The 14,716-nt window shown below is 39.8% G+C and overlaps 1 protein-coding gene across 1 annotated transcript in view; it reads left to right on the top strand.

Annotated features, from left to right (window-relative positions):
- The window catches only part of LOC124130913 (mitochondrial intermediate peptidase-like), a 73,619-nt gene that overhangs the window by 38,688 nt on the left and 20,215 nt on the right, over nucleotides 1-14,716 (top strand). Inside the window, exon 12 of the mRNA XM_048390590.1 lies at nucleotides 13,643-13,796. Coding sequence (XP_048246547.1) covers nucleotides 13,643-13,796 — 154 coding nt within the window. The remainder of the gene's footprint in view (nucleotides 1-13,642; nucleotides 13,797-14,716) is intronic.

Below are 14,716 nucleotides of genomic sequence, written 5' to 3'. Positions count from 1 at the left end.
ATGACTTTGAACAAGACTGTGACCTTAGATGACTATGAACAAGACTGTGACCTAAGATGACTATGAACAAAACTGTGACCTAAGATGACTATGAACAAGACTGTGACCTTAGATGACTCTGAACAAGACTGTGACCTTAGATGACTATGAACAAGACTGTGACCTAAGATGACTCTGAACAAGACTGTGACCTTAGATGACTATGAACAAGACTGTGACCTTAGATGACTATGAACAAGACTGTGACCTTAGATGACTATGAACAAGTCTATGACCTTAGATGACCATGAACAAAACTGTGACCTTAGATGACTCTGAACAAGACTATGACCTTAAATAACTATGAACAAGACTGTGACCTAAGATGACTATGAACAAGTCTGTGACCTTAGATGACTATGAACAAAACTGTGACCTTAGATGACTATGAACAAGACTGTGACCTTAGATGACTATGAACAAGACTGTGACCTTAGATGACTATGAACAAAACTGTGACCTTAGATGACTATGAACAAGACTGTGACCTTAGATGACTATGAACAAGACTGTGACCTTAGATGACTATGAACAAGACTGTGACCTAAGATGACTCTGAACAAGACTGTGACCTTAGATGACTATGAACAAGACTATGACCTTAGATGACTATGAACAAGATTATGACCTTAGATGACTATGAACAAGACTGTGACCTGAGATGACTATGAACAAGACTGTGACCTAAGATGACTATGAACAAGACTGTGACCTAAGATGACTATGAACAAGACTGTGACCTTAGATGACTATGAACAAGACTGTGACCTAAGATGACTCTGAACAAGACTGTGACCTTAGATGACTATGAACAAGAATGTGACCTAAGATGACTCTGAACAAGACTGTGACCTTAGATGACTATGAACAAGACTATGACCTTAGATGACTATGAACAAGATTATGACCTAAGATGACTATGAACAAGACTGTGACCTTAGATGACTATGAACAAGACTGTGACCTAAGATGACTATGAACAAGACTGTGACCTAAGATGACTTTGAACAAGACTGTGACCTTAGATGACTATGAACAAGACTGTGACCTAAGATGACTATGAACAAGACTGTGACCTAAGATGACTCTGAACAAGACTGTGACCTTAGATGACTCTGAACAAGACTGTGACCTTAGATGACTATGAACAAGACTGTGACCTAAGATGACTCTGAACAAGACTGTGACCTTAGATGACTATGAACAAGACTGTGACCTAAGATGACTCTGAACAAGACTGTGACCTTAGATGACGATGAGCAAGTCTGTGACCTCAGATGACTCTGAACAAGACTGTGACCTAAGATGACTCTGAACAAGACTGTGACCTAAGATGACTCTGAACAAGACTGTGACCTTAGATGACTATGAACAAGACTGTGACCTTAGATGACTATGACCAAGACTGCGACCTTAAATAACTATGAACAAGACTGTGACCTAAGATGACTCTGAACAAGACTGTGACCTAAGATGACTCTGAACAAGTCTATGACCTTAGATGACCATGAACAAAACTGTGACCTTAGATGACTATGAACAAAACTGTGACCTTAGATGACTATGAACAAGACTGTGACCTTAGATGACTATGAACAAAACTGTGACCTTAGATGACTATGAACAAGACTGTGACCTTAGATGACTATGAACAAGACTGTGACCTAAGATGACTCTGAACAAGACTGTGACCTTAGATGACTCTGAACAAGACTGTGACCTTAGATGACTATGACCAAGACTGTGACCTTAGATGACTTTGAACAAGACTGTGACCTTAGATGACTCTGAACAAGAGTGTCACCTTAGATGACTATGACCAAGACTGTGACCTTAGATGACTTTGAACAAGACTGTGACCTAAGATGACTATGAACAAGACTGTGACCTAAGATGACTATGAACAAGACTGTGACCTTAGATGACTCTGAACAAGACTGTGACCTTAGATGACTATGAACAAGACTGTGACCTAAGATGACTCTGAACAAGACTGTGACCTTAGATGACTATGAACAAGACTGTGACCTAAGATGACTCTGAACAAGACTGTGACCTTAGATGACGATGAGCAAGTCTGTGACCTCAGATGACTCTGAACAAGACTGTGACCTAAGATGACTCTGAACAAGACTGTGACCTAAGATGACTCTGAACAAGACTGTGACCTTAGATGACTATGAACAAGACTGTGACCTTAGATGACTATGACCAAGACTGCGACCTTAAATAACTATGAACAAGACTGTGACCTAAGATGACTCTGAACAAGACTGTGACCTAAGATGACTCTGAACAAGACTGTGACCTTAGATGACTATGAACAAGACTGTGACCTTAGATGACTATGACCAAGACTGCGACCTTAAATAACTATGAACAAGACTGTGACCTAAGATGACTCTGAACAAGACTGTGACCTAAGATGACTCTGAACAAGTCTATGACCTTAGATGACCATGAACAAAACTGTGACCTTAGATGACTATGACCAAGACTGCGACCTTAAATGACTCTGAACAAGACTGTGACCTAAGATGACTCTGAACAAGACTGTGACCTTAGATGACTATGACCAAGACTGTGACCTCAGATGACTCTGAACAAGACTGTGACCTGAGATGACTATGAACAAGACTGTGACCTTAGATGATTATGAACAAGACTGTGACCTTAGATGACTATGAACAAAACTGTGACCTTAGATGACTATGAACAAGACTGTGACCTAAGATGACTCTGAACAAGACTGTGACCTTAGATGACTATGAACAAGACTGTGACCTTAGATGACTATGAACAAGACTGTGACCTTAGATGACTATGAACAAGTCTATGACCTTAGATGACCATGAACAAAACTGTGACCTTAGATGACTCTGAACAAGACTATGACCTTAAATAACTATGAACAAGACTGTGACCTAAGATGACTATGAACAAGTCTGTGACCTTAGATGACTATGAACAAAACTGTGACCTTAGATGACTATGAACAAAACTGTGACCTTAGATGACTATGAACAAAACTGTGACCTTAGATGACTATGAACAAGACTGTGACCTTAGATGACTATGAACAAGACTGTGACCTAAGATGACTCTGAACAAGACTGTGACCTTAGATGACTCTGAACAAGACTGTCACCTTAGATGACTATGACCAAGACTGTGACCTTAGATGACTTTGAACAAGACTGTCACCTTAGATGACTCTGAACAAGACTGTCACCTTAGATGACTATGACCAAGACTGTGACCTTAGATGACTTTGAACAAGACTGTGACCTTAGATGACTATGAACAAGACTATGACCTTAGATGACTATGAACAAGATTATGACCTTAGATGACTATGAACAAGACTGTGACCTGAGATGACTATGAACAAGACTGTGACCTAAGATGACTATGAACAAGACTGTGACCTAAGATGACTATGACCTAAGATGACTATGAACAAGACTGTGACCTTAGATGACTATGAACAAGACTGTGACCTCAGATGACTCTGAACAAGACTGTGACCTTAGATGACTATGAACAAGACTGTGACCTAAGATGACTCTGAACAAGACTGTGACCTTAGATGACTATGAACAAGACTATGACCTTAGATGACTATGAACAAGATTATGACCTTAGATGACTATGAACAAGACTGTGACCTGAGATGACTATGAACAAGACTGTGACCTAAGATGACTCTGAACAAGACTGTGACCTTAGATGACTATGAACAAGACTGTGACCTAAGATGACTCTGAACAAGACTGTGACCTTAGATGACGATGAGCAAGTCTGTGACCTCAGATGACTCTGAACAAGACTGTGACCTAAGATGACTCTGAACAAGACTGTGACCTAAGATGACTCTGAACAAGACTGTGACCTTAGATGACTATGAACAAGACTGTGACCTTAGATGACTATGACCAAGACTGCGACCTTAAATAACTATGAACAAGACTGTGACCTAAGATGACTCTGAACAAGACTGTGACCTAAGATGACTCTGAACAAGACTGTGACCTTAGATGACTATGAACAAGACTGTGACCTTAGATGACTATGACCAAGACTGCGACCTTAAATAACTATGAACAAGACTGTGACCTAAGATGACTCTGAACAAGACTGTGACCTAAGATGACTCTGAACAAGTCTATGACCTTAGATGACCATGAACAAAACTGTGACCTTAGATGACTATGACCAAGACTGCGACCTTAAATGACTCTGAACAAGACTGTGACCTAAGATGACTCTGAACAAGACTGTGACCTTAGATGACTATGACCAAGACTGTGACCTCAGATGACTCTGAACAAGACTGTGACCTGAGATGACTATGAACAAGACTGTGACCTTAGATGATTATGAACAAGACTGTGACCTTAGATGACTATGAACAAAACTGTGACCTTAGATGACTATGAACAAGACTGTGACCTAAGATGACTCTGAACAAGACTGTGACCTTAGATGACTATGAACAAGACTGTGACCTTAGATGACTATGAACAAGACTGTGACCTTAGATGACTATGAACAAGTCTATGACCTTAGATGACCATGAACAAAACTGTGACCTTAGATGACTCTGAACAAGACTATGACCTTAAATAACTATGAACAAGACTGTGACCTAAGATGACTATGAACAAGTCTGTGACCTTAGATGACTATGAACAAAACTGTGACCTTAGATGACTATGAACAAAACTGTGACCTTAGATGACTATGAACAAAACTGTGACCTTAGATGACTATGAACAAGACTGTGACCTTAGATGACTATGAACAAGACTGTGACCTAAGATGACTCTGAACAAGACTGTGACCTTAGATGACTCTGAACAAGACTGTCACCTTAGATGACTATGACCAAGACTGTGACCTTAGATGACTTTGAACAAGACTGTCACCTTAGATGACTCTGAACAAGACTGTCACCTTAGATGACTATGACCAAGACTGTGACCTTAGATGACTTTGAACAAGACTGTGACCTTAGATGACTATGAACAAGACTATGACCTTAGATGACTATGAACAAGATTATGACCTTAGATGACTATGAACAAGACTGTGACCTGAGATGACTATGAACAAGACTGTGACCTAAGATGACTATGAACAAGACTGTGACCTAAGATGACTATGACCTAAGATGACTATGAACAAGACTGTGACCTTAGATGACTATGAACAAGACTGTGACCTCAGATGACTCTGAACAAGACTGTGACCTTAGATGACTATGAACAAGACTGTGACCTAAGATGACTCTGAACAAGACTGTGACCTTAGATGACTATGAACAAGACTATGACCTTAGATGACTATGAACAAGATTATGACCTTAGATGACTATGAACAAGACTGTGACCTGAGATGACTATGAACAAGACTGTGACCTAAGATGACTTTGAACAAGACTGTGACCTAAGATGACTTTGAACAAGACTGTGACCTTTAGATGACTATGAACAAGACTGTGACCTAAGATGACTATGAACAAGACTGTGACCTAAGATGACTATGAACAAGACTGTGACCTTAGATGACTCTGAACAAGACTGTGACCTTAGAAGACTATGAACAAGACTGTGACCTAAGATGACTCTGAACAAGACTGTGACCTTAGATGACTATGAACAAGACTGTGACCTTAGATGACTATGAACAAGACTGTGACCTTAGATGACTATGAACAAGTCTATGACCTTAGATGACCATGAACAAAACTGTGACCTTAGATGACTCTGAACAAGACTATGACCTTAAATAACTATGAACAAGACTGTGACCTAAGATGACTATGAACAAGTCTGTGACCTTAGATGACTATGAACAAAACTGTGACCTTAGATGACTATGAACAAGACTGTGACCTTAGATGACTATGAACAAAACTGTGACCTTAGATGACTATGAACAAGACTTTGACCTTAGATGACTATGAACAAGACTGTGACCTAAGATGACTCTGAACAAGACTGTGACCTTAGATGACTCTGAACAAGACTGTCACCTTAGATGACTATGACCAAGACTGTGACCTTAGATGACTTTGAACAAGACTGTGACCTTAGATGACTCTGAACAAGACTGTCACCTTAGATGACTATGACCAAGACTGTGACCTTAGATGACTTTGAACAAGACTGTGACCTTAGATGACTATGAACAAGACTATGACCTTAGATGACTATGAACAAGATTATGACCTTAGATGACTATGAACAAGACTGTGACCTGAGATGACTATGAACAAGACTGTGACCTAAGATGACTATGAACAAGACTGTGACCTAAGATGACTATGAACAAGACTGTGACCTTAGATGACTATGAACAAGACTGTGACCTAAGATGACTCTGAACAAGACTGTGACCTTAGATGACTATGATCAAGACTGTGACCTAAGATGACTCTGAACAAGACTGTGACCTTAGATGACTATGAACAAGACTATGACCTTAGATGACTATGAACAAGATTATGACCTTAGATGACTATGAACAAGACTGTGACCTTAGATGACTATGAACAAGACTGTGACCTAAGATGACTATGAACAAGACTGTGACCTAAGATGACTTTGAACAAGACTGTGACCTTAGATGACTATGAACAAGACTGTGACCTAAGATGACTATGAACAAGACTGTGGCCTAAGATGACTATGAACAAGACTGTGACCTTAGATGACTCTGAACAAGACTGTGACCTTAGATGACTATGAACAAGACTGTGACCTAAGATGACTCTGAACAAGACTGTGACCTTAGATGACTATGAACAAGACTGTGACCTAAGATGACTCTGAACAAGACTGTGACCTTAGATGACGATGAGCAAGTCTGTGACCTCAGATGACTCTGAACAAGACTGTGACCTAAGATGACTCTGAACAAGACTGTGACCTAAGATGACTCTGAACAAGACTGTGACCTTAGATGACTATGAACAAGACTGTGACCTTAGATGACTATGACCAAGACTGCGACCTTAAATAACTATGAACAAGACTGTGACCTAAGATGACTCTGAACAAGACTGTGACCTAAGATGACTCTGAACAAGTCTATGACCTTAGATGACCATGAACAAAACTGTGACCTTAGATGACTATGACCAAGACTGCGACCTTAAATGACTCTGAACAAGACTGTGACCTAAGATGACTCTGAACAAGACTGTGACCTTAGATGACTATGACCAAGACTGTGACCTCAGATGACTCTGAACAAGACTGTGACCTGAGATGACTATGAACAAGACTGTGACCTTAGATGACTATGAACAAGACTGTGACCTTAGATGACTATGAACAAAACTGTGACCTTAGATGACTATGAACAAGACTGTGACCTAAGATGACTCTGAACAAGACTGCGACCTTAGATGACTATGAACAAGACTGTGACCTTAGATGACTATGAACAAGACTGTGACCTTAGATGACTATGAACAAGACTGTGACCTTAGATGACTATGAACAAGACTGTGACCTTAGATGACTATGAACAAGACTGTGACCTAAGATGACTCTGAACAAGACTGTGACCTTAGATGACTATGAACAAGACTGTGACCTAAGATGACTCTGAACAAGACTGTGACCTTAGATGACTATGAACAAGACTGTGACCTTAGATGACTATGAACAAGACTGTGACCTGAGATGACTATGAACAAGACTGTGACCTAAGATGACTATGACCAAGACTGTGACCTGAGATGACTCTGAACAAGACTGTCACCTTAGATGACTATGACCAAGACTGTGACCTTAGATGACTTTGAACAAGACTGTGACCTTAGATGACTCTGAACAAGACTGTCACCTTAGATGACTATGACCAAGACTGTGACCTTAGATGACTTTGAACAAGACTGTGACCTTAGATGACTCTGAACAAGACTGTCACCTTAGATGACTATGAACAAGACTGTGACCTAAGATGACTCTGAACAAGACTGTGACCTTAGATGACTATGAACAAGACTATGACCTTAGATGACTATGAACAAGATTATGACCTTAGATGACTATGAACAAGACTGTGACCTGAGATGACTATGAACAAGACTGTGACCTAAGATGACTATGAACAAGACTGTGACCTAAGATGACTTTGAACAAGACTGTGACCTTAGATGACTATGAACAAGACTGTGACCTAAGATGACTATGAACAAGACTGTGACCTAAGATGACTATGAACAAGACTGTGACCTTAGATGACTCTGAACAAGACTGTGACCTTAGACGACTATGAACAAGACTGTGACCTAAGATGACTCTGAACAAGACTGTGACCTTAGATGACTATGAACAAGACTGTGACCTTAGATGACTATGAACAAGACTGTGACCTTAGATGACTATGAACAAGTCTATGACCTTAGATGACCATGAACAAAACTGTGACCTTAGATGACTCTGAACAAGACTATGACCTTAAATAACTATGAACAAGACTGTGACCTAAGATGACTATGAACAAGTCTGTGACCTTAGATGACTATGAACAAAACTGTGACCTTAGATGACTATGAACAAGACTGTGACCTAAGATGACTATGAACAAGACTGTGACCTAAGATGACTTTGAACAAGACTGTGACCTTAGATGACTATGAACAAGACTGTGACCTAAGATGACTATGAACAAGACTGTGACCTAAGATGACTATGAACAAGACTGTGACCTTAGATGACTCTGAACAAGACTGTGACCTTAGACGACTATGAACAAGACTGTGACCTAAGATGACTCTGAACAAGACTGTGACCTTAGATGACTATGAACAAGACTGTGACCTTAGATGACTATGAACAAGACTGTGACCTTAGATGACTATGAACAAGTCTATGACCTTAGATGACCATGAACAAAACTGTGACCTTAGATGACTCTGAACAAGACTATGACCTTAAATAACTATGAACAAGACTGTGACCTAAGATGACTATGAACAAGTCTGTGACCTTAGATGACTATGAACAAAACTGTGACCTTAGATGACTATGAACAAGACTGTGACCTTAGATGACTATGAACAAAACTGTGACCTTAGATGACTATGAACAAGACTGTGACCTTAGATGACTATGAACAAGACTGTGACCTAAGATGACTCTGAACAAGACTGTGACCTTAGATGACTCTGAACAAGACTGTCACCTTAGATGACTATGACCAAGACTGTGACCTTAGATGACTCTGAACAAGACTGTCACCTTAGATGACTATGACCAAGACTGTGACCTTAGATGACTTTGAACAAGACTGTGACCTTAGATGACTATGAACAAGACTATGACCTTAGATGACTTTGAACAAGACTGTGACCTTAGATGACTCTGAACAAGACTGTCACCTTAGATGACTATGACCAAGACTGTGACCTTAGATGACTTTGAACAAGACTGTGACCTTAGATGACTATGAACAAGACTATGACCTTAGATGACTATGAACAAGATTATGACCTTAGATGACTATGAACAAGACTGTGACCTTAGATGACTATGAACAAGACTGTGACCTAAGATGACTCTGAACAAGACTGTGACCTTAGATGACTATGAACAAGACTGTGACCTAAGATGACTCTGAACAAGACTGTGACCTTAGATGACTATGAACAAGACTATGACCTTAGATGACTATGAACAAGATTATGACCTTAGATGACTATGAACAAGACTGTGACCTTAGATGACTATGAACAAGACTGTGACCTAAGATGACTATGAACAAGACTGTGACCTAAGATGACTTTGAAAAAGACTGTGACCTTAGATGACTATGAACAAGACTGTGACCTAAGATGACTATGAACAAGACTGTGGCCTAAGATGACTATGAACAAGACTGTGACCTTAGATGACTCTGAACAAGACTGTGACCTTAGATGACTATGAACAAGACTGTGACCTAAGATGACTCTGAACAAGACTGTGACCTTAGATGACTATGAACAAGACTGTGACCTAAGATGACTCTGAACAAGACTGTGACCTTAGATGACGATGAGCAAGTCTGTGACCTCAGATGACTCTGAACAAGACTGTGACCTAAGATGACTCTGAACAAGACTGTGACCTAAGATGACTCTGAACAAGACTGTGACCTTAGATGACTATGAACAAGACTGTGACCTTAGATGACTATGACCAAGACTGCGACCTTAAATAACTATGAATAAGACTGTGACCTAAGATGACTCTGAACAAGACTGTGACCTAAGATGACTCTGAACAAGTCTATGACCTTAGATGACCATGAACAAAACTGTGACCTTAGATGACTATGACCAAGACTGCGACCTTAAATGACTCTGAACAAGACTGTGACCTAAGATGACTCTGAACAAGACTGTGACCTTAGATGACTATGACCAAGACTGTGACCTCAGATGACTCTGAACAAGACTGTGACCTGAGATGACTATGAACAAGACTGTGACCTTAGATGACTATGAACAAGACTGTGACCTTAGATGACTATGAACAAAACTGTGACCTTAGATGACTATGAACAAGACTGTGACCTAAGATGACTCTGAACAAGACTGTGACCTTAGATGACTATGAACAAGACTGTGACCTTAGATGACTATGAACAAGACTGTGACCTTAGATGACTATGAACAAGACTGTGACCTTAGATGACTATGAACAAGACTGTGACCTTAGATGACTATGAACAAGACTGTGACCTAAGATGACTCTGAACAAGACTGTGACCTTAGATGACTATGAACAAGACTGTGACCTAAGATGACTCTGAACAAGACTGTGACCTTAGATGACTATGAACAAGACTGTGACCTTAGATGACTATGAACAAGACTGTGACCTTAGATGACTATGAACAAGACTGTGACCTTAGATGACTATGAACAAGACTGTGACCTAAGTGACTATGAACAAGACTGTGACCTAAGTGACTATGAACAAGACTGTGACCTTAGATGACTCTGAACAAGACTGTGACCTTAAATGACTCTGAACAAGACTGTGACCTAAGATGACTATGAACAAAACTGTGACCGTAGATGACTATGAACAAGACTGTGACCTTAGATGACTATGAACAAGACTGTGACCTTAGATGACTCTGAACAAGACTGTGACCTTAGATGACCATGAACAAGACTGTGACCTTAGATGACTCTGAACAAGACTGTGACCTTAGATGACTCTGAACAAGACTGTGACCTAAGATGACTATGAACAAGTCTGTGACCTTAGATGACTATGAACAAAACTGTGACCGTAGATGACTATGAACAAGACTGCGACCTTAGATGACTATGAACAAGACTGTGACCTTAGATGACTATGAACAAGACTGTGACCTTAGATGACTATGAACAAGACTGTGACCTAAGTGACTATGAACAAGACTGTGACCTTAGATGACTATGAACAAAACTGTGACCGTAGATGACTATGAACAAAACTGTGACCTTAGATGACTATGAACAAGACTGCGACCTTAGATGACTCTGAACAAGACTGTGACCTTAGATGACTATGAACAAGACTGTGACCTAAGTGACTATGAACAAGACTGTGACCTTAGATGACTCTGAACAAGACTGTGACCTTAGATGACTATGAACAAGACTGTGACCTTAGATGACTATGAACAAGACTGTGACCTAAGTTACTATGAACAAGACTGTGACCTTAGATGACTATGAACAAAACTGTGACCGTAGATGACTATGAACAAAACTGTGACCTTAGATGACTATGACCAAGACTGTGACCTAAGATGACTCTGAACAAGACTGTGACCTAAGATGACTATGAACAAGACTGTGACCTTAGATGACTATGAACAAGACTGACCTTAGATGACTATGAACAAAACTGTGACCGTAGATGACTATGAACAAGACTGCGACCTTAGATGACTATGAACAAGACTGTGACCTTAGATGACTATGAACAAGACTGTGACCTTAGATGACTATGAACAAGACTGTGACCTAAGTGACTATGAACAAGACTGTGACCTTAGATGACTATGAACAAAACTGTGACCGTAGATGACTATGAACAAAACTGTGACCTTAGATGACTATGAACAAGACTGCGACCTTAGATGACTCTGAACAAGACTGTGACCTTAGATGACTATGAACAAGACTGTGACCTAAGTGACTATGAACAAGACTGTGACCTTAGATGACTCTGAACAAGACTGTGACCTTAGATGACTATGAACAAGACTGTGACCTTAGATGACAATGAACAAGACTGTGACCTAAGTTACTATGAACAAGACTGTGACCTTAGATGACTATGAACAAAACTGTGACCGTAGATGACTATGAACAAAACTGTGACCTTAGATGACTATGACCAAGACTGCGACCTAAGATGACTCTGAACAAGACTGTGACCTAAGATGACTATGAACAAGACTGTGACCTTAGATGACTATGAACAAGACTGTGACCTTAGATGACTATGAACAAGACTGTGACCTAAGATGACTATGAACAAGACTGTGACCTTAGATGACTATGAACAAGACTGTGACCTTAGATGACTATGAACAAGACTGTGACCTAAGATGACTATGAACAAGACTGTGACCTTAGATGACTATGAACAAGACTGTGACCTCAGATGACTCTGAACAAGACTATGACCTCAGATGACTCTGAACAAGACTGTGACCTCAGATGACGATGAGCAAGTCTGTGACCTCAGATAAACGTTCTGCTGTGTGTTTGTAGAGTGTTTACCTGCTTCCTCTAAGAATGTGAGCTTGGGTCAGATACTTGCTCATGTTTAACATATTATGAAAACACTTCCTGTAATCTGCCTTTTTGACATATTTCTGCCTTATCTATCCATTCAGTGTTCTCTAAGTCAAGAACATGCATGTGTTGAAATGGAGAGTCAAGTTATGATTCATAGGAACCTATCAATATTTTTCATAACAATTTCTAAACATTGTGTTCATTTCTTAAATTATCCAAATCATGTGGGCCATACCTTGTCCTTTGTGAACTGAAATTAGTTCTGGCAACTAAAAAACTGCAGTTACCTCTTGGCCCATTACTTACATGTTTGAGTCATATATAGCCAAACAAACAAACATATTGGAGCTTTGAGAGCACAGGTAGCTTATCTGTACAGATTTGCCTCCCTTTTATGTGTCTGCATCCTCACGTTGGGATGTGTAAATGATGTTTGCCATGGGTCACTAAGAAACATGTTTTCATGGTGATTTTGTTATTTTCTGTCTGTGTAGGTTCATTCATCCTTGGGATCGTCATATTCATACTATTAGAAACTATGATTTAGTAATCCTATGTAGGTTAGAACTCTCTGAATAGTTCTGAAAATGATGAAAGTCTCCTTTATATTAAAATGTAACAACTTTACTTTTTCTGAAAATATGTTCATTTCAGAGACTAGATTTATTATTTGTTCCTTGCTGTAAAGTTTTACAGCAGTTTCTTTGAAAGTCTGTATGAAGGTGCTTGTCTTTGTTTTACGGGATGTGAAAATGTAGAAATGAAAATATAACCTTCTGGTATTGATATTTCAAACAGATGCAATGCAAGTTCAACAGAGTTGTCTCCCTTCTTCTCCCTTGGCTCGTGCATGGAAGGTCTCAACAACTTGTTCCACAGTCTCTACAACGTCACACTGCAGCGGCAGAAAACACAGCCGGGGGAGTGCTGGTCACATGACATTCATAAGCTGGTGAGACAATTTCTGTATTAACAGTTTTATGCTTAAAGGATAAGGGATCATAAGCATCCTTTTGGGCCAACATTGAATGCCTAGTAATTTCATTGGTCGGTCAAAGTTCGCGAAAGAACGTTCTGACGTGACCTGTAATAGGATGTCCTCAGCGGTAGAAAGAACTTGTATCCCATTTTAATGAGATTGAGGTAATATTGGCAAGTGATTAATCCTGTTTTGTTTATTTACAGCAGTAATTGTTTATTGTTAAGCAAGTTTATCTCTGCAGCCGTTTAGATATGAGGCTTCTTGCCAACTTGTCTCACATCAAAACACAGGGCTGTGTACTGGCGGGCAGATGACCACAGAGTATGTTAATCACTGTGTCAGATTAATGAGACTGATTAATGAGTGATTTCAGCAATTCGTTGCAAATTAGGTGTGTTGGAGTGCGAGACTGTCGGATTAACGGGTCTAAATAGCATGGATTTAATCGGTTCCCATCATTTATGTTGGATAAAGTCGATTGTCGGATTAACAAGTGTCGGATTAACGAGACTTGACTGTAGTTAATCTGTCATGGCATTTGAGTAGTATAGAGGGGATATCAATGTTCCCTTGAAGAAAATCAACCACTGACACCCTGAAGTTTGACTGTAAGATTGTCAGTAATATGTACCATGCAATCTACTATTTTGACAAATTTAATTATTTTGCATCCCACAGGACTCACAGTTTAAATCATTTCCATCCATTCCATTTGTGTGACTAGGACAAAATATTGTTTTTGGGTAAAACCACCACCCATATTTGATTTGGTTGGTTGGTTTGTTGTTTAACGCCACACTCAGCAATATTCCAGCTATATGACGGCGGTCTTTAAATAATCGTGAGAGGCGACTAACAGGATCGGGTGACATGGTTGATGCCTGTCATCA

This window comes from Haliotis rufescens, unplaced genomic scaffold, assembly GCF_023055435.1.
Source record: "Haliotis rufescens isolate VD_foot unplaced genomic scaffold, xgHalRufe1.0.p SCAF_9, whole genome shotgun sequence".
NCBI lineage: Eukaryota > Metazoa > Mollusca > Gastropoda > Lepetellida > Haliotidae > Haliotis > Haliotis rufescens.
The sequence above is the reverse complement of the archived record's forward strand: the minus strand, read 5'-3'. Positions and strand labels throughout refer to the sequence as shown.